The 26,998-nt window shown below is 40.8% G+C and overlaps 1 protein-coding gene across 1 annotated transcript; it reads left to right on the top strand.

The window, feature by feature from the left end:
* Positions 1–2,636: 2,636 nt before the first annotated feature.
* On the top strand, positions 2,637–17,330 carry exoc3l2a (exocyst complex component 3-like 2a). Its single transcript, XM_079814997.1, has 13 exons — positions 2,637–2,766; positions 6,232–6,761; positions 7,102–7,322; positions 7,684–8,458; positions 10,172–10,286; positions 10,385–10,495; positions 10,672–10,772; positions 12,200–12,310; positions 12,905–13,040; positions 13,122–13,244; positions 13,346–13,501; positions 13,857–13,978; positions 16,030–17,330. The coding sequence occupies exons 2-13, from the start codon at positions 6,247–6,249 to the stop codon at positions 16,340–16,342; spliced, it is 2,799 nt and encodes a 932-aa protein (XP_079671123.1). The 5' UTR covers positions 2,637–2,766; positions 6,232–6,246; the 3' UTR covers positions 16,343–17,330.
* The last annotated feature ends 9,668 nt before the right edge of the window (positions 17,331–26,998 follow it).

Genomic DNA, 26,998 nt, shown 5'->3' with positions numbered 1-26,998 from the left:
CTCCCTAACACACTCAGGACACACGCGCAACCTATAAATATATGCTGCAGCAATAATTTATTGGCAAGGTTCTTCGTTGCTTGTTGACCGGGTTATGTTTGAGCTAGTAGTATGCAAGTTCACATTTTAAAGCTAAATCTGGTGACAATTGCAAATTCACAATAATATACTAACACATAAAAGTACCAAATTTGAGCGTTTGACATATTAAGTTTAAATGTGTTTATGAACTTGTTGACTTCATAAAATAAATATTTAATAAAGTAACAATTATTTAAATTTCTGTGTGGTGTTAATGGAAGGTGACCGTGAGCATCACATTGATCTTAGGTGTGCTATAATGTATTGTCCACCAGAGGGAGAAGTAATACAGAAGCAGAGATGTCCACTTTTCTCGGCATTTTACGTTAGTGCCTCTCATCTGACTAAATAACTAGATCTACATGACATTAAGGCAGGTATTCATATAGCTTTTATTTATGTCTGTTTTTTTTTTTTATTCTACAGCTCAGTACAAAATTATGTAAAAGATTTTTCAGCCGTTTTGACTCCATGGCCTCTTTTTTTCAAAGACAATATTCGAAGGCCCTCCTATCTAAACTGATATGTACCTCTGGTATATATGATGGCAGTTAAACATTGTGCATTTTTAATTTGTATTTAGTATTTTATTTTAGCCATTTAATGAATACTATATATATATATATATATAATACATATAAATCTAAATAAAAATTTGAATGAATGTAAGACTTTTTATAGCCCCTCTGGAAGTTTGCATAGGCCCCAGCCTCCTGGTGAATAACCACTGTTCTAGTAGATTAATTCTGGACAACTGGATGTGTTTGAACACTCACCCGAGAAGCCTTTGGGGATTTCTCAGCTTGTGCTAAATTAGGGGATTTCAAACTGTTTCTGGAGTATCCAAAATGTGCTGTCCTGGAGATTCTCCTGGAACAATAAGAAAACCCCTATGCTAAATGAATCTACTAGTGCAGTGAAATTGGTAAATTACATTTTTCCATTGGCTCAACTTATTATTTCTAATTGAGCCCATGTTAACAGACTGTTGCCACAATGGATAAAATTAAATTCACAGAAATTCAATTTGGCCAATTGAAAATTTTAGATGTGACCAGTCACTAGAAAATTTTGAGTTGGGAAGATTATAAATTTTTTACAGTGAACCCTGAACAGCACCTGAAGGTTAAGTGCCTTGCACAAGGACAGATTTGAGATAGGTCGCACATATTTTTATTTATTTTTTAAACTGTAACGCTCAACCAGAAGAGCTCTATGCACTAAAACCAAGCAACTGCCTTGATGATAAATGCTAAGCATTCATAAATTCACATTGAAACAGAATGTAAAATAAGATAATTACAGCTACAGCCTATTCAAGCCGTTCTAATAGGAGTGCTTTAAAAGTTTCAGTATGTCAGCTGTTTAAAGTTAATATTATTAACATTAAGATAATTAGTGACACAATAGGCTACTGAACATCTCTACACTGTAAAAAAAGAAAAATTGACATAACTTAAAATTGTAAGGCAACTTGCTGCACAGCTTTTTTGAGTTTACTCAAATTTTAAACATAGTAGTTCACTTAACTCAATTAACTGAGTAAGGTCACATGTCTCCCAATTTAAGATGTTTTGTTCAGCTGATTAAGTTTTTTATTTTATTTTATTTTTTTATGTCACCATCATGGTGATGAGTGTTTTCTTTAGTTGGGCAGTTTGACGACTTTTTAACGTTTGGCAAGAAAAGATAATCAAATGCTGTCAGCTGCTCGATGAAAAGAATATAATCATTGTGTAGTGGCTTAATTCACAGATTTTATGAGTTTAATATGAGCAATATACTATTAGCTTTTTTTAAATTGTGATTCTGGAAAAGATCAAATATGGTTTTAGTCAAAATAGTTGACTAAGGTTTAAAACCGATTGTACATTAAGCACTTTGACCTATGAGATTTTCTCACACAGACATCAAGAATCAGCCTATAAATCTCAACAATGGTTACATGCTTCATACCGCAATGCATTCTGGGAGCCATGGATGAGTTTTGCATGATGCACCCAGAATGCATTGTTAACTTGTTGCAACTTGTATGCTTGTTAACTTGCATTTACAAATCGAATTTACAATTAATACTAGGTTGGTCCAACAATTGTTGAACCAACTTATTTTGACCAGTTAAGCCAACTTTTTTGCATTTAATTGTCCAGTTAACTAAAACATTATCATTTGTCAAAATGTTTGTGAGTTAGATTTTTTACAGTGTATGTATCTGAGACCTCAGTGAAACCATCTGTAGATAAACAAACTGTTGTTAAAACATCTCTGTCAACGGTTGTATGTTTATGTGTGCTCAAGTGTAAGTTTATTTTGCGATTATATGTGTACATGTACACATTTGTATTTGAAGCTTGAAGATTTGTAACTTGTGTTATAGTGTGTGTGTGTGTGTGTGTGTGTGTGTGTGTGTGTGTGTGTGTGTGTGTACTGTATAAAAAAAGTTATGTGTGTAGGTAAGCTTATGTGTGTCTGTTTGTTTAGGGAGGGTGTCTCTTTTTCCTCAGGAAAATGCATCATCATCTGGTAGCAACCTGAACGTCTGCCTCCAACATTCCAATACAAGGCCCCAAACTCTTGGAGACAGACACACAAACACTTTGCCCCTCTCTTACTGATAGGCTCTCTATCACTCGCACAGACACTGGAATGGATTTGCCCTGAGCTGACTGCCCACTGCAGCAGAAGGTAAGAGATGCGTGTCCTCCTTGTATGTTTTTGTTATTCCCAATACATATAATTGGATTTTAATCATTGTTTTTATACCAGTCAATAAATTTGGTTTTACAATTTTCTTTCTAAATACAGATTAGTTACATGAGTGGTTCAATTTAAGATTTGCGCATATATAGAATTTAAAATAACTTTTCTATTTGAATTTTTTATTTATTTATGTGATAGCAAATCTCTTTTATCATTCTTATATGCTGATTTGCTGCTCAAGAAACATTTATTATTATCAATGTTGAAAATAGTAGTGTTTTCAGTATTATTTGATGATTAGAAAGTACAAAAGAACTGCATTTATTTGAATTAGAAAGCTTTTGTAACATCATAAATGTCTTTACTCTAACTTTTGATCAATTTAGTGCATCCTTATTTTATGCATCCTTAATTTATTAATTTCTTTCCCTAAAAGAATCTTACAGACCCCAAACTTTTGAACAGATGTATTTTTTGAACAACAGTCCAGCCTATTTCTGAAGTTACTGGTGTTGGTGCGATTGAAGTTCACCCAGAACTAAAAACGGATAATCACACTTTAAATGTTTTTTTGTTGTTGTTTTTGTTATACATTTTGTATTAATTGTTCATCAGATGTTTATATAATTATAATTAAATCCTTTGCCTAGCACATTTTTATCTTCATAAAAATCTATTAAAAATAAATTAAAAAATTAATTTAAATTCATTTCCTTTAGGTTATCAAGATATGGTCCAGACAATTTATTGAACAAAACAAAGCATTTTATTTAAATCTGTTAATGTTTGTTTAATGTTTTTCTGTCTCTAAACATATATTATTAGAGAAATATATCTTTCCGTTCTAAACAACAGTGTTTACAAGTGATGTTTTCCCTTCTTTTACCGGGAATTATGTAAGAACAAAAATACTGCCAGAAGGTCCACCTGGAATCCAGACAGTAAATAACCAAATTGGCCAGTTTAATTTAGGTGAGGGGTGCAAGTAGTCATTTAACTGATGCACGTGCCTTGTTCAAGTGTACAATGGTGATGGCTCAGGATTGATGAAACTAAAGAGTTTGAACCTAGAACCTTTTGGTTCCCAGCCCAGATCTTTAGCTGCCACACCAGGGGAACTCTGCTCAGAAATAATGCAAAGCAGGGATGCTGAAACACAATCGCAGGGGTCACTGTGTGCTACACAACAGCACCTTCCTCCCTCTCCCTTCCTCCCTCCCTGTCTCTCACTTTCCCTCCTGCTCTGTCTTCACCTCTTTTTCTTAATACATGTTTTAAGATGCTTTGTTCAAATTGCATGAGAAATTCTTGACCCTCGCGCACTGTTCGATTTCTGGTTACAGCCTGTATGGTCAGGGTCAAATTGACCCTAATTGGATTTAATACAATTGCCCAAAAATCCCCACACAAGCAGGTACAAATAACTAACTTTTAATATCAATAAATGTCACACATTACAAATAATACATTTCTGAATTTATGATTTATAAAAAGGTTTTTAACCACTATTTTTAAGACTGCCCCTCCCCCACACTTGTAGGACGTTTACGATTATACATTTAGAACTATAATATCTTCGTCTAAAACTAAAGTAATCTCTAGACAAACTATATATAATTTGAAAGCTGTCAGACTCTAGTTTTCATATGTGGTGACAGATATGACAGAGCAATTGAGAAATAGCGATAGACTCTCCATTTGTGATGCGGTGCCAAACTATAACGTGCACCCTGGTTCTTTCTGTATGTTTTTTTATGTGGGTTTTAGAGATTGAATTCAAATCAAATATTAACATTACTGCCCAAACTACTTCTGAATAAGATATCTACTTCTGAAATATTATGGAAATCAATGGTTCAGATCACTCAAACCATATTTGGAAATCAAAGAGTCCTTATATGGTCACCGGTGGAGTTATCTAGTGGAAACGTTTGGTGCTGTGCCCAAAAAATTGTACCGAACGTTTTTTTCTTGAGATATCAGCCTCTTATTTGGCTCAAAACTAGTTAAATATACTGTATGTTAAAGTTTTTGAGTTGAACATGTTTTGTAAAATATATATTTTATATAAAATATGAAAAAAACATTTTTATATTTTAAATTTTCATTAACTTAAACTTCTATAACTTTTTTAACTTTACTTTTGCAACTTTTGTTTTTACTTCTACAATAATCTCTGATGTTGAAGAGCTCTGACATACAACATAGAAAGGGTTTTTTCCCCTTTTTTGGGGGGGGTCATAAAGTTGCTTTTGAATAGCTGCCTATATTGGTTAAATTGACCCCTGGACCATAAATGATAAAGTCACAAAATTTCAAGAAAAACAACATAGGTTAGATAATATTTCAGACAGCTTGAAAAAAAGAAATAGCTATTTTTTTACCATCTTTGTGGCTGACAAAATATTTTTCAGTAGCCTATTGAAATAAGTGGGAAAAGGCTATTTTTTGCTTTCACAAGTGTAGTTAAAACCCAACATCATAAATTATATATTAAAAAATCTCATTATTTTGGTTCTGTACAGTTGCCTCGGAATATTAAAATATGCGTGTGTATATGTCAAAACACATCAGGGTGTTGAAACTTTGCATGTATGTTCATGACCCTAAATGAGAGAGAGTCACAAAATGTCAAGAAAAAAACTAGGTTAACCAGCATTTCAGTCAACTCAAAAACCGAAATGGGTCCAATTGACCTGCAACATAACACAAGGGTTAAACGCATAATGTTATGTTGATAGGGTTTACTACTAAAGTAGACCATTTTTAACATGTAGATTGTGTATAATTTGTTGGTAGATGCTTGCTTAATCCCATGAGAGACTTTGCAGAATGTGAGTGTGTGTAGTGTTTGTGTTTGAGTAAAGAGTGTGTATGTTCTGAGAAACTCTGAGGACAGGAAACTATTCTGACACATCTGGATGGGAGCTTCCATTATAGGAGCTTAAAAACTGCTAACGTCTTCAAAGAACACACATACACACATACATATGCTGTTAATGCACTCCGCTCACCGGAATACTGAACAATGAGAATGCAACAAGGCAAAGTCATTTAAGACTGACCTGATGAAAGCGGTTTAAACAGGTTTAAACTCTGGTTACCTTTAAGCAGGACACATGGACTATAGACATGCTTAGTGACATATACAATATAACTGGCAAAAAAATTAAATAAATAAATAAATATAAATATAATATATATATATATATATATATATATATATATATATATATATATATATATATATATATATATATATATATATATATATTAAGAAATAAATACACTTTAAAATTAGTTATTGCCTCAGATGTGTGATGAACTGTTTGGAAAACCTGTAATGTGAGATCTTTAGAATATATATTGCAAATGTATTTCAATGAAATCGTTTACAGTGAACAGTGAATTCTGACCACTGTTACAATGTAAAACCTTTTTGTCTTCTAGTTAACCAGTACCAGAATGCCCATCCTCAAGAGGCTGCCCATGAGGTTCAAGAGTAACCACAGCAATGGTGATCTCCAAAAAAGTAACCTAACTAATGGAGAACTCATCCTAAAGAGCAACCATAGCAACGGGGAACTCATTCTGCCATCATCCGATCTGAATCCGTTTGAAGGGGCGTGGGCAGGCATAGGGTGGAATAATGAAGAGGATGGGGTCTGGATGAATGGACAGGACTACCAAAGGTCATCGCAGGTGAGTGAAGCACTAGAGAATGAGGCAAATGCAGAGCAGCATGGAGGGTCAAAGGTCACTGAGGGATCAAAAGAAAAGAGAGGAACTCTGGAACGAATCTGTGGCTCATCACCACTGAAGACCCTTGGCAAATTAGGCAAGGGGCTGCGTATGACCGGAAGAAATGTATGGGGTGCCACTCCTTCACTACGGAGTGCAACTCTCCCGGCAACACCCTCCTCAGGAAAGAAAAAAAAGAACTATCGACGAGCCTCTGAGGAGATCATGACCTTACTGAGGTGAGAATGCGAATGTGACGTGTTTTAGGATGTGCATATTATATAGCAGTGGATCTCAACTAGTCTTTACAATTGTTTTTATTTTATTTGTGCCAAAATAGCCCTTGACATCAACAACAAAATGGGAAGCATTTCTTCTCACTTAAAAGTATTTATTGTAATATTTTTTGTTGTATTTATGCATGATTTTAAATATTGTAAAATTATTTGCACACATTTTTTTGTTCAGACCTGAAAAAAGGCAAATAGCATATGAGAATCACTGTTATATAGATCATTATTTCTGAGACTAGATATTTTCTAGACAAGAGCTGTTGTTGTAAAGTGTTTCTTAACACAGGTTTGCAGGCCGTCGTAAGGAAAGTGAGCGCAGAGATAGTCTACCTTCAGGTGACCTGACTACTGAAAACGATGAAGACAGTCGCAGGCGTCCCTCATTCCTACGCATGGTCAGTCTGAGCAAACTCAGAGGAGACTCGCTAACAAACCACAGCATGCAGGAAGAGGAGCAAGAGTTAGTAGAAGAAGAACAGCCTGTCAAACGCAGGGAGCCACTGTCAGGTACAACTGTGTGTTTTTATCTTTACTTGTTTGTACATTTTACAGAACGTACAGAGTATAACTATTATGCTCACAGTCAGAGGTCTCCATGATTGACCCATAACACTTTGCTTTTAATCAGAAGTAACAAGGTCAAAAAGTCCCTGTGAGTCAGTGGCCAATTAACAAACACTTTCACAGAGACAGGAAATGACATACTTTCTTTGTACGGAAGATCCAACCTGATAAGCTCGCCTCAAGGAGAAAAAATCGGAACTGTATCAATGCAGAGCCTGTTCCAAAGGCAACAACACATCAAGCGAATAAACACATGGCCGTAAATGAAAATTAACACTTCTCAATCTCTCTCTTTCTCACTCAGTGTTGGAGATCCTACAATTAGTTAATCAGAGAGACCTGCTGCTTGCTGACACGCACATCCAAGAGCTGGAGAGGGAGTGTGAACTTGACCCCTCCCTCTGGACACAAACCACACCCACTTCAACCACGCCCAGCAATATAACTCCTCACACACTCACTTCGCCTCCCTGGCTCCCCATGTGGCCTGGTTCAGGCAGTGAGGATTCTGGCCCAAGCATGTGGGACGCTGGGCTGCGCAAAGTGAAAGATGTAGAGCTGCTTTACGAGGCTCTTCAGAGAGAAATGTGGGATGTGGTGAGGGAGTCGCTACGTCAGCCCTGCAGCGGACCTCAGCTTGGCCTGGTGGTGCTGGTCATTCAACAGGAAGAGCAGTCTGACAAGGTTTGGGCCCTACGACAAGAGGCCCAGTCCAACGCCCAAGCCAGTGACCAATCTGAAGACCATTCCCGGCCCTCCAAGCGTCCCAGGAGACTGCGTCAAAGGTGGGTGGAGGCTGTGGGAGAGGCAGCTGACTGGTGTCTTCCACAACCAGGGGGCATCGCCGCAGGGCAGATGGGCATGTACTTGGAGCGTTTGAGGGGCAGGGTGGTGGAGGATATGGACGCGGCACGTCGGAATGTGGTGGCGGTTTATCCCGAGGAGTTTGCTGTGTTTCAGGTCTACATGCAGAGTTATCACAGGGCTGTTGCCAAACGACTGAAGACCATCACTTGTGGCCCAATTCAGATCACAGATACATATTCGCTGCTTGACTGGATCTACAACATTTACAACAGGTATATGCACATGCATACATAGACACTGAGGTGTGTTTTCTATTTTCTCACACACCTTTCCTGCAATCACATTCCACACTGTTCTTGTTTTAATGACCCAGTGGAAGAATGAGCTCAGGTCTATTAATATCAGATGCATTGTTTATTAGAATGAACAACACCGGTACTGAATACCAGAGATAATTACTGTACACAATAAATGGTCTGGTGTATTAAAAGTAGCCACACTATCAACTTGACAAAATGTTTCAGTAGTATGACAGTAGTTGGTTTTAAAATGAAATCTCACCCTATCTGATTTCTAAACGCTTGTTATAGATCATATTATGAACGATTTATGCATTTTTAATGAGAATGTCATAACTGGACATTGTGGTGAAAACTACAGAGTTCTCTCGGAGGATGTATGCAGGACTTCTCAAATCATTTAGTCCCTGCAAGCTCATGTTCATCTGGCTCTAATTTTGAATCTCAAAAATCATCTCAAAATCAAGTCCACATCCAATGGATAGAACCAAGCCCTACATTTTTAATTTTTTTTTAAATCCATTACACTCATGATGTATGTCACACTATGCCATGGAAGTCGCTACTTCCATTTCATCGTGACTTTAAGTCATTTATCCTTTAGAGCTACTTTTCCTAATGAGTTACCAAACAGTACACTGCTATTTATAATCATGTCTCATGAGTTATGAGAGAATAATTAAATGGGATAAATGGTCATGTCTTTATCTCTCTCATTTGTAGCATAAGAGTTAAATGTATGAAGAGCTAAATATATGAAAAGATTCTTTGTGTTGAGTAAATATTGCCGGAATTAAGTAAAGAAATGATCATGTATTTCCGTAATGGAATAAATTGTATTTTATTCTGATGAGAAGACACTTCTTGAAAAAAGTTCAGAAAGTGCAGTGGCATCAGAGTAAAAAAAAGAAGAAGAAAGAATTAAAAACAGATTAAAGTGCCAATAAATAAACCTCTTATGACATATGATTGTTGGAATAGTGAATCAGTTAATGACCTTGTGTAGCATTGAAGAGTCTGATTTATACCAGTAAATAAATTTGTTCTAACCATTCATGTAAGCGAATGTACTATATATATATATATATACCTGTACTATATTTTCGATTCAGTTATAGGAAGTTGTTGTTGTGTTTACAAGTATAAGTTTCCCTTTTTCTAGTTTGATACTGTCACCCTAATTGAGATTGCTCATTCATTCATGTTTTAGTGCCAGCAAACATACAGCTCTTATATCACTGGGTACACTCTTAAAAATAGGTTCTTTGGCGGGGTGTATGGTTTCATGAAAAACCGTTAATATCCAAAGAACCCTTCCATTGCACAAAAGGTTCTTTATAGCGTAGAAAGGTTCTTTAGAAAAAAAAAAGGTTCTTTCACAAAACGGTTCTTCAGCGAACCAAAAATGGTTCTTCTATGGCATCACCGTGAAAACCCCTTTTGGTTCTTCCTGGCACCTTTATTTTTAGTTACTTAGTTTTAGTTTTTATTTATAAAGTAAAATCAATGTATATGTCCTCTCGTTTTAGCGTCCTAAGCTTTTTGTTTTGTTGCTTGTAGGGACGAACTACTAGTAGCTTGTCTAGTTCCCCAACTCTGCACAACACAAATACACTATAACTTAGACACGCTAGACACTTATGGACACACAAACATGCACTGGTTCTGACTGTGAGTGTCCCATAGGGACGTCTTGGCTACAGTTGGAGCAATGGGCACTATAGCGTGTGAAGCACTAGATCCTCTCCTGCCTGAAGATGTCATAGACCGGCTGGAACAGGACTGCGTCGAAACTGTTTGGGTAACACTTGATTATCAATAATCAAATGATGCATTACTTATTAATCTCTGGAAACAAAGAGTTAAAGTAATATCCACTTTGTGTGCGTGTTTGTGCAGGACAAGATGACTATGGAGCTCTCACAAGTTTTGGATGATGAAGAAAAGCGATGGGCTCAGACGCTGCACATTGAAGAGTATCAGTCTGGCCTCGCCCGTTCTGTTATACAGGTAATATACCCACAATCCTCTGAACATCTATTAGCCTACTGCATTCTTCTGAATATGGTCTGACTGTATGCATGCCTTCCACTTTGTACGCTTGGCAATATTGGTGTATTGAGTATGTGTTTAGAAGGTCTTTGTGAATATCTTTTTATATCTGTGTGTGTCTTTATCTGTTTCAGAGGCTGAAGGTAGATTTAGACAGATCAACAGCTGTCAGTCAGCCACTAGGAGCTCGTGTTGCTCGCTGCACCTTGAATGGACTTGCAGATTTCCTGCACAGGTGAGATGGGGATATGAGAGTATTAAGTAGGCTACTTAATTAATCTTATCATGTAAATGTTTAAATTATATTTACTTCATAAAGCTCCTAAAACTATGTATGTTAGAATACATTATAGTTAACATTCACCACACAATTAAAGCTATTTCAGAAGAGAATCTGACATGGTCAACACATAACTAATAATTAACTAACTTACTAAAGTTGAGCACTTTTTTTTAGCATTCTTGTAGCTTAAATAGTAGAGCTTGGTGCTTGCAACACCAACATCATGGGTTTGACTCCCAGGAACTTGCCAGAACTGATAGTCACGTCACCTTTATTTATATAGCGCTTTTTACAATGCCGATTGTTTCAAAGCAGCTTCACAGTAAAATGCAACAGAATATGATTCGGCTGTTCAGCCGCTCTGGAGAAAACGGTGATGTCATCCAGCTCAGTTCAATTCTCATATAGTGTCAATGCGGGCAGATCAGTAATAATATTTAGTGAGATAGATAATTGTATACATCTCAAAAAGGCAAAGCACTTTGTATAAAAGAGTCTGCCAAATGCATGAATGTAAAAGTAAAATCTTTAAAATTGTGTCTCAGTTTAAAGGGTTAGTTCACATAAAAATGAAAATTCTGTCATTAATTACTCACCCTCATGTTGTTCCAAACCCGTAAGACTTTTATTCATCTTCGGAACACAAATTAAGATCTTTTTAATGAAATCTGAGAGATCCCTGTGCCTCCATTGACAGCTATGCAACTTCCACTTTGATGCTTTAAAAAGTTCATAAAGAGATCGTAAAACTAATCCATATGAACTGAGCGGTTTAGTCCAAATTTTCTAAAAAAAGATACAATCACTGATGAACACATGCTGAACCGCTGATCTATATAATATTTAACAATAATATCTATACAATATTTAAATAGATATATGTGCGTAACACACAAGAATGAACCTCACTGGTTCTTGCATGTCAAGCGAACATGCTTAAGCTTCCGTTTACCACAACTGATGTGTGTGTTGATGAATGTTTATATGTGAATAGAAGCCTAAATTAAATCTGAATGAACCTCACTCATCATATAAAGCGATCATGTTTCTTCAGAAAATTTGGACTAAACTGTTCAATTCAAATGGATTAGTTTTACGATTTCTTTATGAACTTTTTGAAGCATAAAAGTGGTAGTTGTGTGGGTTGTCAAAGGAGGGACAGAAATATTTTGATTTGTGTTCCCAAGATGAACGAAAGTCTTGCGGTTTTGGAAGAACATGAGGGTGAGTAAATGATGACAGAATTACATTTTTTTGGGTGAACTAACCCTTTAAGATTCTTGATTATATTCTATAAGTGTCCTTTTCATTTTTGTTTTAAAGGGGAAATCTAAAATAATAGAAATTTGTGTGTGTTTTTGTGTCTGTGTGGTATTTAGTTTCCAGAGAAAGGTTGAGATGTTCCATGACACGCAGTCAGAGTTTGGGGATCGTGGGGATGGTTATGTGTCCAGGACCATCTCTCTTGTCAACTGTGTTCCACCATTCAGGTTTTTCATCTTATTCACCATATATATTTATTCCAACCTCTCCCACCCTGGAGTTTGTGTGTGTTGTTGTTTTTTGAGGACTATAAGGAAAAATTTTGACTTTAGAATTGTACATTTTCTACATTTTATATTTAGAAAAATGGAGGTTCTTCAGAAAAATTCAGGTATCTTGCTAGAATAAACCAAAAATACACTGTAAGAAAAAAATCCATTGAAAAACAGAAAAGGTACTGGTAATTGGCTGTCAGGACATTTCCTTCAACTGTAAAACATAATGCAATTCATAATTAAAAAAACAGGTAAAACATCTGGCATCTTCAATATTCAGTGTTCGTTTAAAAATAATGCTATATAGTTATTTTTTAATAATGTGTGTAACAAATATAAAATAAAATGATAGAACATGATTCTATTGATAGTCAGGACAGTCATAACTCAAATGATCAGTAAACCAAATGCACATAAAAAAACTCTTTTGTGAAAGATATCAATGAATACAAATACTATAGAAAGAATAATGTAATGAAATAGCAGAAATAAAAAAATAAGATGACTTAACTGTGAAGGATGTAAATCCTGTGTTGAACTGTGTAGGAATTTTGTGGAGCGCTGTCATCTGTGCGACACCCTTGGCAGTGAGGAGTTCTCCCAGCGAGCTCAATCCTCTCTGGAGCGAATTGTTAACCAGTCAGTGCGAGTTCTTTCAGACATACTGTTTGAACACATCAGGGTGAGATAAATGCACAGGTTCACATCTGTCCTAGAAATGTTTCCCAATCCATTCATTGATGATTTTCTGGCATGATTCCAGCCATTCTTCGATAAGCTGGTGAAGAGGAAGTGGCTGGATAATAGTGAGGCCTATGAGAGCATTGAGATGACCATCAAACAGCACTTTAAAAAGTTCCGCAGAATGGACTGCCCACCATATCAGGTATGACGTACATGCATGCCAGCACACACGCATGCTCACAGACTCAGTGGTTGGTTGGTCAGTTGATTGATTGATTGATTGATTATCTGATTGGCTGACAGGCATTGGTGAATGAGGTGCACAGGCGGGTTCAGGTTGAATATGTTCGTGCCATCATGAGGGGCCGGGTCATCTGTACGTCACTCAAAATGAGGAAGAGAGTGGCTTTCCGTCTGCAGGATGAGGCCAAACAGCTGAAGGCTCTTTTTAAAGATCTGGTCAGAGCCACTAGCTTTCATATTATGCCTTACATTATCTTAAATTACAAGTTTTCACTCTGACCCCCAAATATGATGCAAAGGACCTTCTTCTCAAAATATAATGTATAAAGACGACACATTTATAGTGTAAAAAATTAAAATATTGTGTAAATTGTTAAGTGGAAAATATGTAATTTCTATTAAGTTTCATCCCAACATTAGAGTACTGTTAGGTATATAAACATTAAGCATAAAACAATGGCTGTGAATAGAATAAAATAATTTGTGATTTGTGGCAAGCCCTTACAGCAAAAATGCCAACACCAAAATTAGTTAATGAAAATGATGTCTTCACTCTTTCTTTTTTTCTCAGGAGTCAACTTCCTCCTGGTTGGACAGTGTGATTGTTCACCTGGCTGACATCATAGCATTGGAGGACACTCCCTCTATTCAGATGGAAGTTGGGCTTCTGGTGAAGGAATTTCCAGATATACGGTAAGATCGCCAGGGCAAGAGCATCAAAACCATATTCAGAGGCCCGTTAAGAAACGGCAGGGATACCAAGAATTTGCAAGTGTATGGTTGGGTTCTAACATTCTCACCTTCCAAACACCTTCAACTCCAGTCCGGGTTTTCCATGTCCTCACTATGGACATAAATCCACTCAAAATGAATGTGGAGTGAAAGAAAATACAGACTTTCATAAACCCGCTCCTTGCTTCAGTCAAATCCACTCACAGCAAGATATTCAATGTACGAACAGAGATGCGTTGTTGAAAAGTTGAACTACTTTTAATTTGAGCGCTGTGTTTATAGCACACTGTCATGCACAGGATGCTGCAAAAGGTGCGAACACAATGGTCAAACACATCTATCTAGTAAAAACGCGTACTGTGTGAATGACCCTTTAGAAAGCTACATGACCAATGAAATTTGATGACCGGAAAAAGTGTTGTTTAAAAACTGCTATAAAACTGAAGCCGAATGTAGAACCGGATGTAGATTTTATATAGCATAAAACCGGAAGGAAAGTATTTTTTACTAGCACTCTGTACTTTAATATGTAACTTTGTCAGTTTACAGTTGCATTAATACAATTTTGATGAACACTTTTAGACCTGCGGAAGGGTAGAACCTGAACTCTGTCGTCTTAAAGTGCTTTCATTCATGAAAAATCTGACATGTTCCCCTCTTATTTCCTTGAGAACTATTTTTCACAACACCTCGCTGTTTCCTGAGGTCATTCTAAGAATGTCTGACTGAAAATAGTTACCGTGGTGCTCCATCTCAGTGCCAACTTTCCTTTATGTGGATGGGAGGGAACAGCAGGCAGTAAACAGGGGAATGGGTGAGATGTGACCCCACTTTAGTCATGTTTTTGTTTGGATAAAGAGAAATGTGTGTGTGTGTGTGTGTGTGCTCAGTCACTGGCTGGCAGTGCTCCTACTTGCTGACGCACGACCCTCCTCAGCAGACAGGAAGTGGCTGTGGAGTACTTCCTGTTCCTGCCAGGTCACAGGAGACTGACTGGTGCCACACTCCAATCAAATACACACACACACTAACTAAAGATCAAAAGCCAAAAAAGTGGAGGCTACTTAACTTCTCTTTGTGCGCTTAGTGTAGTTTCCTGTTTTTTTACTGTCTGTCTATGTTAAAGTTTGTCACAGATAACACTGTCACATTGTCATCTATAAGCAGGACATGCCATCTTAGTATAGAGCGCTGACTCTGAGTTGGCTTTTTGAGCCATGAGCACTGTAGGATCATTACAAAGAAACATTTGGACCTCATTGCTCAAATGACTTTTCCCTGAAATAATTACCTTTTTTTAGTAATATTAACACCTTTGTATGTTGTATATCGTAAAGTTTCTTTTTTTCTCTAAATAATGGAATCTGATTGGTATGAATGATTCTTTAAAAAATGTGAATTTGTTGAAAACTACTGACAAGACAACATGATCAAGTCAAACTGGTCATTTTTAAATTCATATCGGTTCCATATTTATCAGCCAATATTTTTTTTAATGTATAAATAAAAAAATATATAAATATTAGATGAAAAACTGAAACTTTAGTAGCTTTTAGTAACAAACTGAAATAAGGTTGTTCTACTAAAGTACTACAAAAGTACTGAAATACTAAAACTGAAATAAAAATAAACAAAATAAAAATGACAAAAGCACATAAAAAATGACTAAAACTCAAACTAAAATGACTTAAAAAAATAAATTTTATTAAAATCTGAATAAATACTGCATTAGTTAGAAATAACAGTATTACAGTTAGTTGTTGTAATGCCCAATTTTACTTGTAGCTGCTTTATTTTTGTTTTACTTGTAGTATATATTTATTTTATTATTTATCTTGTGAGCTCTATAATTTAACTGACTCTTTATCTAGGTTCATATAGTTTGTTTTCAACTATGAATAATGTATTTCTTGTTCTGTGCAAAAGCGGGGAGAGTGATGTATGCTTTTCTGATTATAAAACACAAAACATGAACCATTACGCCCTCTCACCGTCATTCTGTCCTCTCACAGGAGAAGACATATCTCTGCTGTGTTGAATGTCCGTGGGATGGTGCATCAGACAGACCGTCAGGAGATTCTAGCTGTTGTCCGGGACTTAGAGACCAGCGACAGCTCCATCAATCTGCCCCGAGATCATGCCCTCTTCTCTGAAATCGCAGTGGCCAAAGACATGTCCTGTCTGGGGCTGGTTCTGATCCGCTTTGGTCTGACTGTATCATCGTGGGTCGCCAGTGCCCGGCCCCACCGTAGAAGGAGCCGGAATGAGAAACATGCAAATAACAGACCACTGTCAAGCCATGCAAAGCGTTTTACTGAACCGTAAAATGAATTAATGAAATACAGCATAACTACAACGCATAGCATCCTGATATTGAAAATGACACAATAAACGATAAATACACAGCATCACAACAAATATTACATAATCAAATCATTATAACATTAAGCAAAGATTGCAGAGGTTGAAAAGATTAAAGATTGCATAAATTTTCAATTTTCACTCAGTCAGTTGTTTCAGACTAGATGAATGTGGTGAGAACCCGGTCGAAAGGGACGATAAGATGAGTTCATGACAGCAAAGTAAAATCTCAACAATAATTGTCCTTCAGAACACAGCTGGAGCGGAACAAGTCAGTGGACACTTCAAAGGACGGGAAATAGTCTGTAATTCTCTCTCGCTTTAAGACAGGCTGTTAGTGGACTGCTGTACTGACTAGCTGGACCTCTGTCGTGTGAACAGCCACATGATTTGAGAGGAGCGGCAGGAAACTCATTGCCATAAAGTGGGGACTTGCTGAAATTTTTATTAGTGCAGGTTGTGTTCAGAACACTGATTTAGCTCATCACTAAATCACACACAGAACAAATGCATGTACATGATGTATCAAACAAACACCAGGTACAGTTCTACAATGCATAAACAGCTACAGATTATGTAAAGAGAAGTGCAAACATGGTTGTCTGTGACATTTAAAGAATGTGAATGTTAATCCCTCTGATTTTGTACTAATGTTTAGGACTCAGCTCATCTCATTTCTTATGTCTAACCACTGTTCAGATCTGAGCTACTGGGAAACTTACAGGAATTAAATGTGTTATATTGTTTCTGGTAAATAAGAAATAAAGCCCCATTGACTGGGAAATTAATTATATTGTAATTAAATTGCTGTTTTTTTTTTGTATACAATACCATTCGATAGTTTGTCCCATATGATCACAAAGGCTGCATTTATTTGATCCAAAAATCTGTAAAAACAGTAATATTGTAAAATATTATTACAATTTAAAATAAATGCTTTCTAATTTAATATACTTTTTTTTATTATTATTATTTATTTATTCCTGTGATGGCAAAGCTGCATTTTCAGCATCATTACTCCAGTCTTCAGTGTCACATGATCCTTCAGAAATCATTCTGATATGCTGATTTGCTGCTCAAGAAACATTTCTTATCAATGTCAAAAAAAGTTGTGCTGCTTAATATTATTGTTGTTGTTGTTGTTGTTTTTTAATAGAATTTGAATAGAAAGTTCAAAAGAACAGCATTTATTTGAAATAGACTTTTTTTGTAACAGTGTCTTTACTGTCACTTGATCAATTTAATGCATTCTTGTAAAAGTATTTCTTAAAAATACAAACAAAAAACGTACTGACCCAAAACTTTTGAACGGTAGTGTACATTTTACTCTACACTATTTACATTTTAAATGTTACATTAATTCTTCTAATTTAAAGAATTACAGTACTAGGTTGGTTAAGCACAATCACCTGCTTCACTCAGTTTTCATGTAGTTGTGTGCATTTCTGTGGGTTTGGGTTCGAGTTGAGTTGAGGTTCAGTTCTGCTGACATCCATCAGCTGAGGGATGTTTTGGGTAACTGGTCTATTCCTGTTGTTCTGAGAGGTGCCAAACGAGTCTCTTATCAGAGCCAAGTATACACACCACCACAGGCGGCCACTTCCTTTTCAACACAACAACCCTGTTTTATCCCAAACATTGCTGTCAGAGAAATGAACACACACTCATGAAAATAGATACACGTGAATAAGGAAAGAGAAGTCAGCAGGATTTTCCTCTAATGCCATATATAGTTAAAAATAAAATAGGCCTATCACAGATCCCTTTTCTTTGATTTCCACTCAAATTAAAAAAATAAAATAAAAATCAGACTATAGATAGCTGTTATTTGAAGAGAACTGAGGCTCCCTATAGAAAACGTATTTCAAATTATATTTTCAATTCAAATCTCAAATATCTCATGCTATGTTGAGGCATGCAGTTTTCTTGAATTCACCTGTGAACTGAGTAACTGTGCATTTTAACACCTATGCATTATAATTAAACATTTTATAAGGACAATAAAATAAACTGTAAATTCAGTTAAAATTTTCAATTAAATAATTGAAATTTAATCCCCTCCTAGCGGCGTTGTAAAATGGCGTGATGGAAATCGTCACAAGTCATGTGGCATTTTCACTCTCTTTACACTTTTCCCAGTCCCCTCAGGTGGCTGGACATGGAGCCAACGAGCCTGCACACAAACGCTGTATTAATGGCGACCCTGATAAATCACAAAATGAGTTTTTCCTCTGTTCTGACTGCAGGCAGTGTGCCCACTATACAGTATGCACCCCTGCACATAAGCACTTCACACAGCGCTGAGTGCTTCACCGAAGCACAGAAGGCATCACAAGCCATGCGCCATTTTCACTCTCTTTACACTTCTCCCAGTCCCCTCTATTCAGGCGGCTGGAGATGTTAACATTGCAGTCAACGAGACTGTTATAAAGCATGCACGCCTGCACATAAACGCCGTCTTAATGGCGACCCTAATGAATCACAAAATAGTTTTTCCTCTGTTCTGACTGTAGGCAGCGTGCCCACTTCACAGTATGCACCCCTACTCTTAAGCACTGTTCACACAGCGCCACAAAATCACACAGATTACCCCGTTGACTCGCTCTCCGGCTCGTGCCGAGAGCATTCTGAATGTAGAGCGCGCGCCCACTACAAAGTGCACACCACTACACATGAGCGCTGTCCCCGCAGTGTCACAAGCACAAACCAGCCGGGCGACCGGGTCCCGATTACAAAGCAGCCCGTCTCCAAACTTAATTCAACCCCTTACTATGCGATCCGAGGCCTGGGAGACCATCCCCGGTATATCAGAATGGGTGTTGAACATCATAAAACGAGGTTACTCCTACAGTTTGCTCACAGACCACCGCGCTTTCGCACCGTGGTCGAGTCATCGGTGAGGAGCGACGTGAGTCACGTGCTTCACACCGAAGTGTCGAAATTGTTAGAAAAAGGGGCTGTGGAAACTGTCCCTTTAGCAATAAACGAGTCAGGCTTTTACAGGAGCTACTTCCTCGTTCCAAAGAAGGTTGGCGGTCTCAGACCCATCCTAGATCTCAGACATCTGAACAAAGCGCTTATGAATCGCTCGTTCAGAACGTTGAAAACAAAACAAATCCTTGCGCAAATTCGCCCAGGGGACTGTTTTTTCACAGTGGATCTGAAAGATGCTACTTTCACATTCAGATAGCACCCCGCCACAGGCCATTCTTGAGATTTACCTTCGAAGTGGAAGGTTTGTCAATATACAGTCCACCATTCGGTCTAATCTCTAGCACCCCGTACATTTACGAAGTGCATGGATGAGGCCCTCGACCCCCTAAGACTACGGGGAGTGCAAGTCCTGAATTACCTCAACGATTGGCTCATTATAGCCCAATCAGAGGCGCAGTTGATAACTCCCAGGTCCTGGCTCCTCAGCCATCTAGAATGTCTGGGTCTCGGGATCAACATTGCCAAGAGCGCGCTGTCTCCCAGCCAGAATATTTATTTTCTGGGAACAGTCATAGACTTGGTGCGAATGAGAGCACGGCTTACGTCACAGCGCACGCTCACTGTACAGCACCTAGTGGTGTCGTTCAAAGCTGGCACTTACACTCCTCTCAAACGTTTTCAGAGGATGTTAGGCCTCATGGCCTGAGCATCAGCAGTACTCAAACTTGGTCTACTGTACATGCTCTCCCCTTCAGCGCTGGTTAAAACCTTGCGTGTGGCGGTGAGGCCACTTGTGCATCGAAGTGAACCACGGCTGTATCAAAGCCCTGGCTCCTTCGAAAGCAGCCGACTGGTACCAGTCGGGTGTGAGTATCGGCACGGTCTCGAAATGGAAAGTGATCTCGACAGATGCATCCAACCTAGGTTGGGGTGCCCTGCACGAGGGCAGGCCCGTCTCCGGACTTTGGTCAAGCTCAGAGAAACGGCTGCACATAAACTATCTAGAGATGAGAGCAGTCGATCTGTCGCTAAAAGCTTTCTTCCCATACATAAAGGATCACCACGTACTGATCCGAACGGACAACATGTCAGTGTATCCTATATAAATCACCAGGGTGGACTCAGGTCAAGCAACCTGCACACCATGGCCAAATGCCTCCTTTTATGGGCTCAGCACAACCGCCGCTCGCTAAGGGCAGCGCATGTGCCAGGCATTCTGAACCAGGGTCCGGATATGCTATCCAGAGACAACATTGCCCCAGGGAACTGGTCTCTTCACCCACAAACGGTTCAGCTATTTGGAGCGTCTTCGGCGAGGCAGAGGTCGATCTCTTCACCGCAGAAGACAATGCTCATTGGCCAACATTTTTCTCCATGGACAGGGATGCCCTGGCCCCACTGTATGCATTCCCTCCGGTCGCGATGTTACCTCAGGTCATCAAACGGATCAGGGAGAGCAAGTGTGCAGTGCTTTTAATAGCTTCTCTCTGGAAGAACCAACTATGGTTCTCCGAGCTGATTCAGCTGCTAGAAACAGCCCCATTCCTTTGAGGAGAGACTTCCTCAGGCAGGCGAAGGGGACGATCTGGCATCCCCGTCCTGACTTATGGGCCCTTAATGTGTGGCCCATCAACGGATACCCAGGAACCTCCCAGAAGGGGTGCTGAATAATATTTCTGAAGCTAGAGGAACCGATGGGGGTCAGTGTTCTCAAGCTGGTGTGCAGCACGGAATCTGGACCCACACTCGTGTGGAGTGATGGAAGTGCTCTCTTTTCTTCAAGAGCTTTTGGATGCGGGTCGCGCCCCTTCCACACTCAAAGTATATGTGGCGGGCATAGCAGCATTTCACGCTCACGTGGCCGGACAGTCACTGGGGAGAAGCAACCTAATCATGCGCTTCCTCAGAGGAGCTAGGAGGCTGAACCCACCTCGACCCCCATCGGTTCCTATATGGGACCTTTCCACGGTCCTGGAGGCCATGAAAGGTTCCCCATTTGAGCCGCTTCAGTCTGTGAGCCTGAAGCACCTTTCGCTGAAAACTGCTCTCTTGCTGGCGCTAGCTTCAGTCAAGCAAATTGGTGATTTACATGCGCTCTCGGTGAGCGCTTCCTGCCTTGAGTTTGGGCCTAACGACTCCAGAGTCGTCCTCAAACCAAGACACGTTTATGTACCCAAAGTGCTCTACACTCCATTCAGAGCATAGGTCATTTCGCTATCAGCTCTGCCCTCGTCTGAGGAAGAAAGAGACGTGAATCTACTCTGTCCCGTCATGGCTCTTAGAGTTCATCTTGGCCGTTCCGTCGCATCTAGGCAGTCGGAAAAGCTCTTTGTATGCTTTGGCTGCAGCACCAGAGGGTATGCGATCACGAAGCAGAGATTATCGTGATGGATAGTAGATGCTATCTCGCTGGCTTATGAGTCAAGGGTCTCTGCTGCCCCTTATGCATCAGAGCTCATTCCACTAGAGGCATGGCCTCGTCATGGACTTGGTCCAGTGGGATACCACTTGAAAATATCTGTGCGGTGGCAGGCTGGGCCTCTCCGTCCACATTTATTAGATTCTATAACTTGGTTCCTGCTTTGCAAGCTATGGTTCTTTCCAAATAAACAAATGCATAACGCATTTGCAATAGCATATGGCCCGATTTATCCAGTCTGGTGTTTATTTAAATACCATAATAAACAATGTTTAACATAAACATATGTACAAAACGGCGGAAAAGAGACGAGCACTGATACTAAAGCGTATTCTGAAAGCTAGATTTAAAATAAGACAACGTATGTTATAATCAGCTATTACGGACATTGACCGTGCGGTTGCTGAGACAACGCGCGCCATTGGACAGAAAGAGTAAAACTGATATTTACTGAATGCAGAACGAACCTCGCAAGACTTTTAAAAATGCTGGTTGAAATAAAATGCTGCGTGAGCTCAACCATTCAGCATGTTCAGCGCCCCAGTCCCACCCCCGAAAGTTCCTGAACTTTGAAAAAGTACTACCTCGCAAGCAGGGCCGTTTGGAGGGGGAAATATTTACCCGGAACTTCATTTAGACCCTGGTTCCTGCGGTCGAAACACACCGAGTACCACCCCAAAGTTCCTAGTTCCTGGGAAAAGTTCCTGCGGTGGAAACGCGGCTTTATATGAGGCTCACTACTTATTGGCCTCATTTTGGGTCTCATAACTTTTACTCTTCTATGGGCATCGGGCTCTCGCCCCAGGCCATAGTACGGGGCAACGTTTTTTTTAAGCACGGACAGCGTTTTAAATTGGGTTCCCGCAATACGAGAGTACTCTCAAAAGGGAACTTCTCAGTTACTAACGTAACCTCGGTTCCCTGAGAGAAGGGAACGAGTATTGCATAACCCGTCGTGCTATTGTGCTTAGATCAGGGGATTGCTTCAGTCGATTTAACCTGAATCCTATGGTGTAACATGGGCTTTAATAACCATAAGCCACGCCCATTTTGGCGGGAGCTGACTTGCTTCAGCCGCCTCGCCATAGGTTCGTGCAGTTGCCGCAGCACAGCCAATCAGCGTGCTAGTATGCTCTGCTTGGGTCTGCTGTTCAGCTGCACTGCGTTTTACATATATCAAATTATAAGAATAATTTTTGGCTTCATATTCTTGAGAAAAGGAGTTTTCCCATAAGCGTTAGCTAACTTACGCAATACTCGTTCCCTTCTCTCAGGTAACCGAGAAGTTTTCAGATTATGTCTATACTAGTTTTCAGTCTCTATACTACAGCGAGAATAAAAGTTACGCCTTCTTTCTTTGCGTATACATTTGGGCAGTGTTATGAAACTCTGCCCCCACATACTGACGTAGTGTTTGAACGAAGTGTTTTAGGAAGGTGTGGCTGAGCCTTAACTTTTACAAATAATATATATTTAGGTTTGAGACTTTGAGCTTTGTAACTCTGCAGATCTTATACATGCAAAAACAGCTACATAACACACTAAAGAGAAAGGAAAACAAGAAATTGCATCATATGACCCCTATAAAATGCCATCCTTATTATAAAGAAAGCATTTAATCAATCTCCAAAAACTGCTTGTTTGGATATCGGTCTTTGTCAGTCACTTATGCTTATTATGTGTGACGTCACCGAGGCGCCATTTTGAAGGTATCATTAAGAGAAGTGAAGTAAAAAGATTAGAAGTGAACAATTAAATCATTAAACTATAGAAGCACAAGAATACCACTGAGATAGACTGAATAACCGTTATTTTTATAAAATGTCATTGATTCAGAACATTCATCCATGACCTGACTGTATATAATTTGGGAATGCCGACCCCACAATGAGGCGTCCATCCCCATTCTGGCCTAGTTTTTCTTAAATAAGTAATGGCACTGTGTAATGTCATGTGTTGTTGTTCATATATGGTTGAATTTACCTACTTTTAAGACCTGCCAAGGGCCAGATAATTTTTTTATGATGTCCTGATGCAAAAAAAACAAAAAAACACATTCATTCAAAAGGGTGTCCTTTCTTTTTCACATGACTGTATACAATTGTGCTCAAAAGTTTACATACACCTTGCAAAATGTGAATAATGTTAACAAAATAAGAGGGATCATACAAAATGCATGTTATTTTTTATTTAGCACTGTACTGAATAAGATATTTTACATAAAATATGTTTACATATAGTCCAGAAGAAAAAAAAAAGCTTAATTTATAAAAATAACCCAGTTCAAAAGTTTATCTTGATTCTGTTGTTGTGAACTTCAGTTGTTTTTTGAAGAACAGACCAGGAGACGTCGGGATCAAACAGAAGTAATTCTTTTAATGAGAACTTTCTGTGCTGCAGGTCGCCCGAAAAACAGTCTGATTTAACAGTACAAAATAAGGCAATTTATCTATATGTTAGGGGGAGTGGTTATACAGCAGAGGAGGAGACATTCAAACAAAGGAATGCATATTGTGACGAGTCCACCCAGAGGAATCAGCGTCGCCCTGGCAACAACACACCTGCACGCCCTCATCGTGGGCTGATCGGTCACAGCTGCACCTCATCAGCCCAGAGACTTATAAGCAGCAACGGATGAGCAGACAGACAGACTCTGGTCTCGAGCTGAATGCACTGCTGGACTAACCTCTCTTTGTTGTTCTCCCCCAGAAAGCAGCGAGTGACCGACAGCCCACTTCACTGGAGCACGTTTGGACACCCACTTTCACGAGGATTGAGCACCACCGAGCACAAGGATCACCAGCCATCACGCACCGGCTCACTGACTGTTTTCACCTTTTCACGTGCACTGTAAATAAAATCCACCCTCCGGGGCCTTTTGCACTCAGCCTGCCTTGTCGTGTGATTCCTCACCCCGTGACATTGGTGGAGAATGCGGGCAGAAGCGTGAGGAATCACCGACAAGTTCACCGCACCAAAATCCTGATCTTCTCTGTTTGTTTTTTTTTCTGCACGACAGGACCCGGAAGCGGCGCGCTCGCTCCCCGAGGACGGAAGAAGAATTAACCGTCATCCGTGTTGCCGCCGCCCAGCGTGTTCCGCTACCTGATCCGCGTGCCCAAGCCACCCGCCTGCTGACGAAGATGACGGCGGATGATGACGTGGAGGCTTTCCTGCAGGTCTTCGAAACGACTGCGCAAAGTGAGGAGTGGCCAGAGGGCGATTGGGCACGCGCGCTGGCACCACTCAGGGGCGCCGCTAGCAATTTTGGGCCCTATGAAAGAATTTGATGTTGGGCCCTCTACCACACCAACCTAGCTATCCAAGATCATCTCAGGGGGCCCCAAAAGTGTGTGGGCCCTTAGAATAGTCCTAACTTCCCCCCCCTTAGCTGCGCCCCTGGCACCACTACTCACTGGAGAAGCCCAGCGGGCTTATTTTTCACTTCCCCGTGCGATCGCTGAGGATTATGACGAAGTCAAGCGTGAAATCCTGGCGAGGTTGGGTCTCTCATCCATCTGTGCCGCCCAGCAGTTTCATGAATGGGAATTCAAGCCCCGTGTGCCAGTCCGTGCCCAAGCCGCCGAACTGAGACGCATCGCTCACCATTGGCTGATGGAAGGAAGTCCCACGGCGGCTCAGGTAGCGGAACGGGTGGTGGTCGATCGCCTCCTCCGTGCTCTTCCCCATTCCATCCGGCAGGCGGTCGGTATGAAAAACCCGGCCAACACCGCGGAACTCGTGGAGGTGATTGAGCTGGCGGATGCCATCCACCACCGTGAGGCAGGGGAGCGAGTGTTGCCGTTCCCCCGGAGGGTGGTCCAGGAGCGACGGCCGCTCGAAGGCGCCCTGCGACCAGTAGGCAGGCCGACGGTTCCCCCGCCGCAAGACGAGCCCATGCCCAGCGCCGAATCCAGGCCGCCTCCGCGTGCGGATGCCATCGGGAGCCCCGGGAGCAGACGTGGTGATCGACGGGAAACACTTCAGAGCCCTGCTGGACTCCGGCAGTACGGTCACCCTCATCCAGCCAGGGTTGTGTGGGCCCCGAAGAGTCGAGAAGAGCTTCCTCCCCATCACCTGTGTGCACGGAGACACTCGCCAAGTGCCGTCACCATCTCATCGCCCCAAGGCACCTGGCCGGTGGAAGTCGGCGTGGTAGAGGACCTTCCGGTGGCCGTACTGCTGGGTAGAGACTGGCCGGGCTTCGACACCCTGCTCACCGCCGCCACTCAGCCTGCCAGCCGGGAGGGGAACCGTCGAAGACGGAGACGGCCGCGTGGACCCCGCAGCCGACCAGCCCTTCTAGCCTCCGACAGCGGGAGAGATGGTGAGTCCCCCTCCCAATCCACTAATCCATTTTTTGATGTGTATCAGCAGGCTGCCGGAGGGGGCTCATTCGCCAAGGAACAGCGGGAGGACGATCGCCTGAAGCACTGCTGGTCCCAAGTGTGGATCGTCGACGGGAAAGACGTCCTCCCACGGCCCCATCCTCTCCCGCATTTTGTCGTTGAGAATGGCCTGCTATACTGTGTCGCACAGCGGAGGGGGGAGGAGAAAAAATTGTTAGTTGTCCCTCGGACCAAGACCGAAACCATCCTGGAGCTGGCCCATTCCCATCCTATGGCAGGTCACCTCGGGGAAGCTAACACCACCTAACGCATCCGTGATCGGTTCCACTGGCCTGGACTGGAGGCCGAGGTGAAGAGGTTCTGCCAGGCCTGCCCGACCTGCCAAGTCACGTCGCCCAGGACTCCTCCCCCCAGCCCACTCATTCCGCTGCCCATCATTGAGGTGCCCTTCGAGCGGATTGGGATGGACATAGTGGGGCCGTTGCCAAAGTCTTCCCGTGGCCACGAACACATTCTGGTCATCGTCGATTATGCCACCCGGTACCCCGAAGCGATTCCCCTCCGCAAGGCCACCGCGAAGAACATCGCCCAGGAGCTGTTCCTGCTGGCCAGCCGAGTGGGCATACCAACGGAGATACTGACTGACCAGGGTACCCCGTTCATGTCCCGGCTAATGGCAGATCTCTGCAGGCTGCTGCGGGTGAAGCAGTTGAGGACCACAGTCTATCACCCACAAACGGACGGGCTTGTAGAAAGGTTCAACCAGACCCTCAAGCAGATGCTGAGACATGTGGCGGCGGAGGATAAGCGGGATTGGGACCTCATGATTCCTTATGTGCTCTTCGGGATCCGCGAAGTACCCCAGGCCTCAACTGGCTTCACCCCCTTCGAGCTTCTCTTCGGCCGCCAACCACGAGG

The sequence above is a fragment of the Gobio gobio genome, assembly GCF_949357685.1.
Source record: "Gobio gobio genome assembly, chromosome: 4".
NCBI classification, from domain to species: domain Eukaryota; kingdom Metazoa; phylum Chordata; class Actinopteri; order Cypriniformes; family Gobionidae; genus Gobio; species Gobio gobio.
The sequence above is the reverse complement of the archived record's forward strand: the minus strand, read 5'-3'. Positions and strand labels throughout refer to the sequence as shown.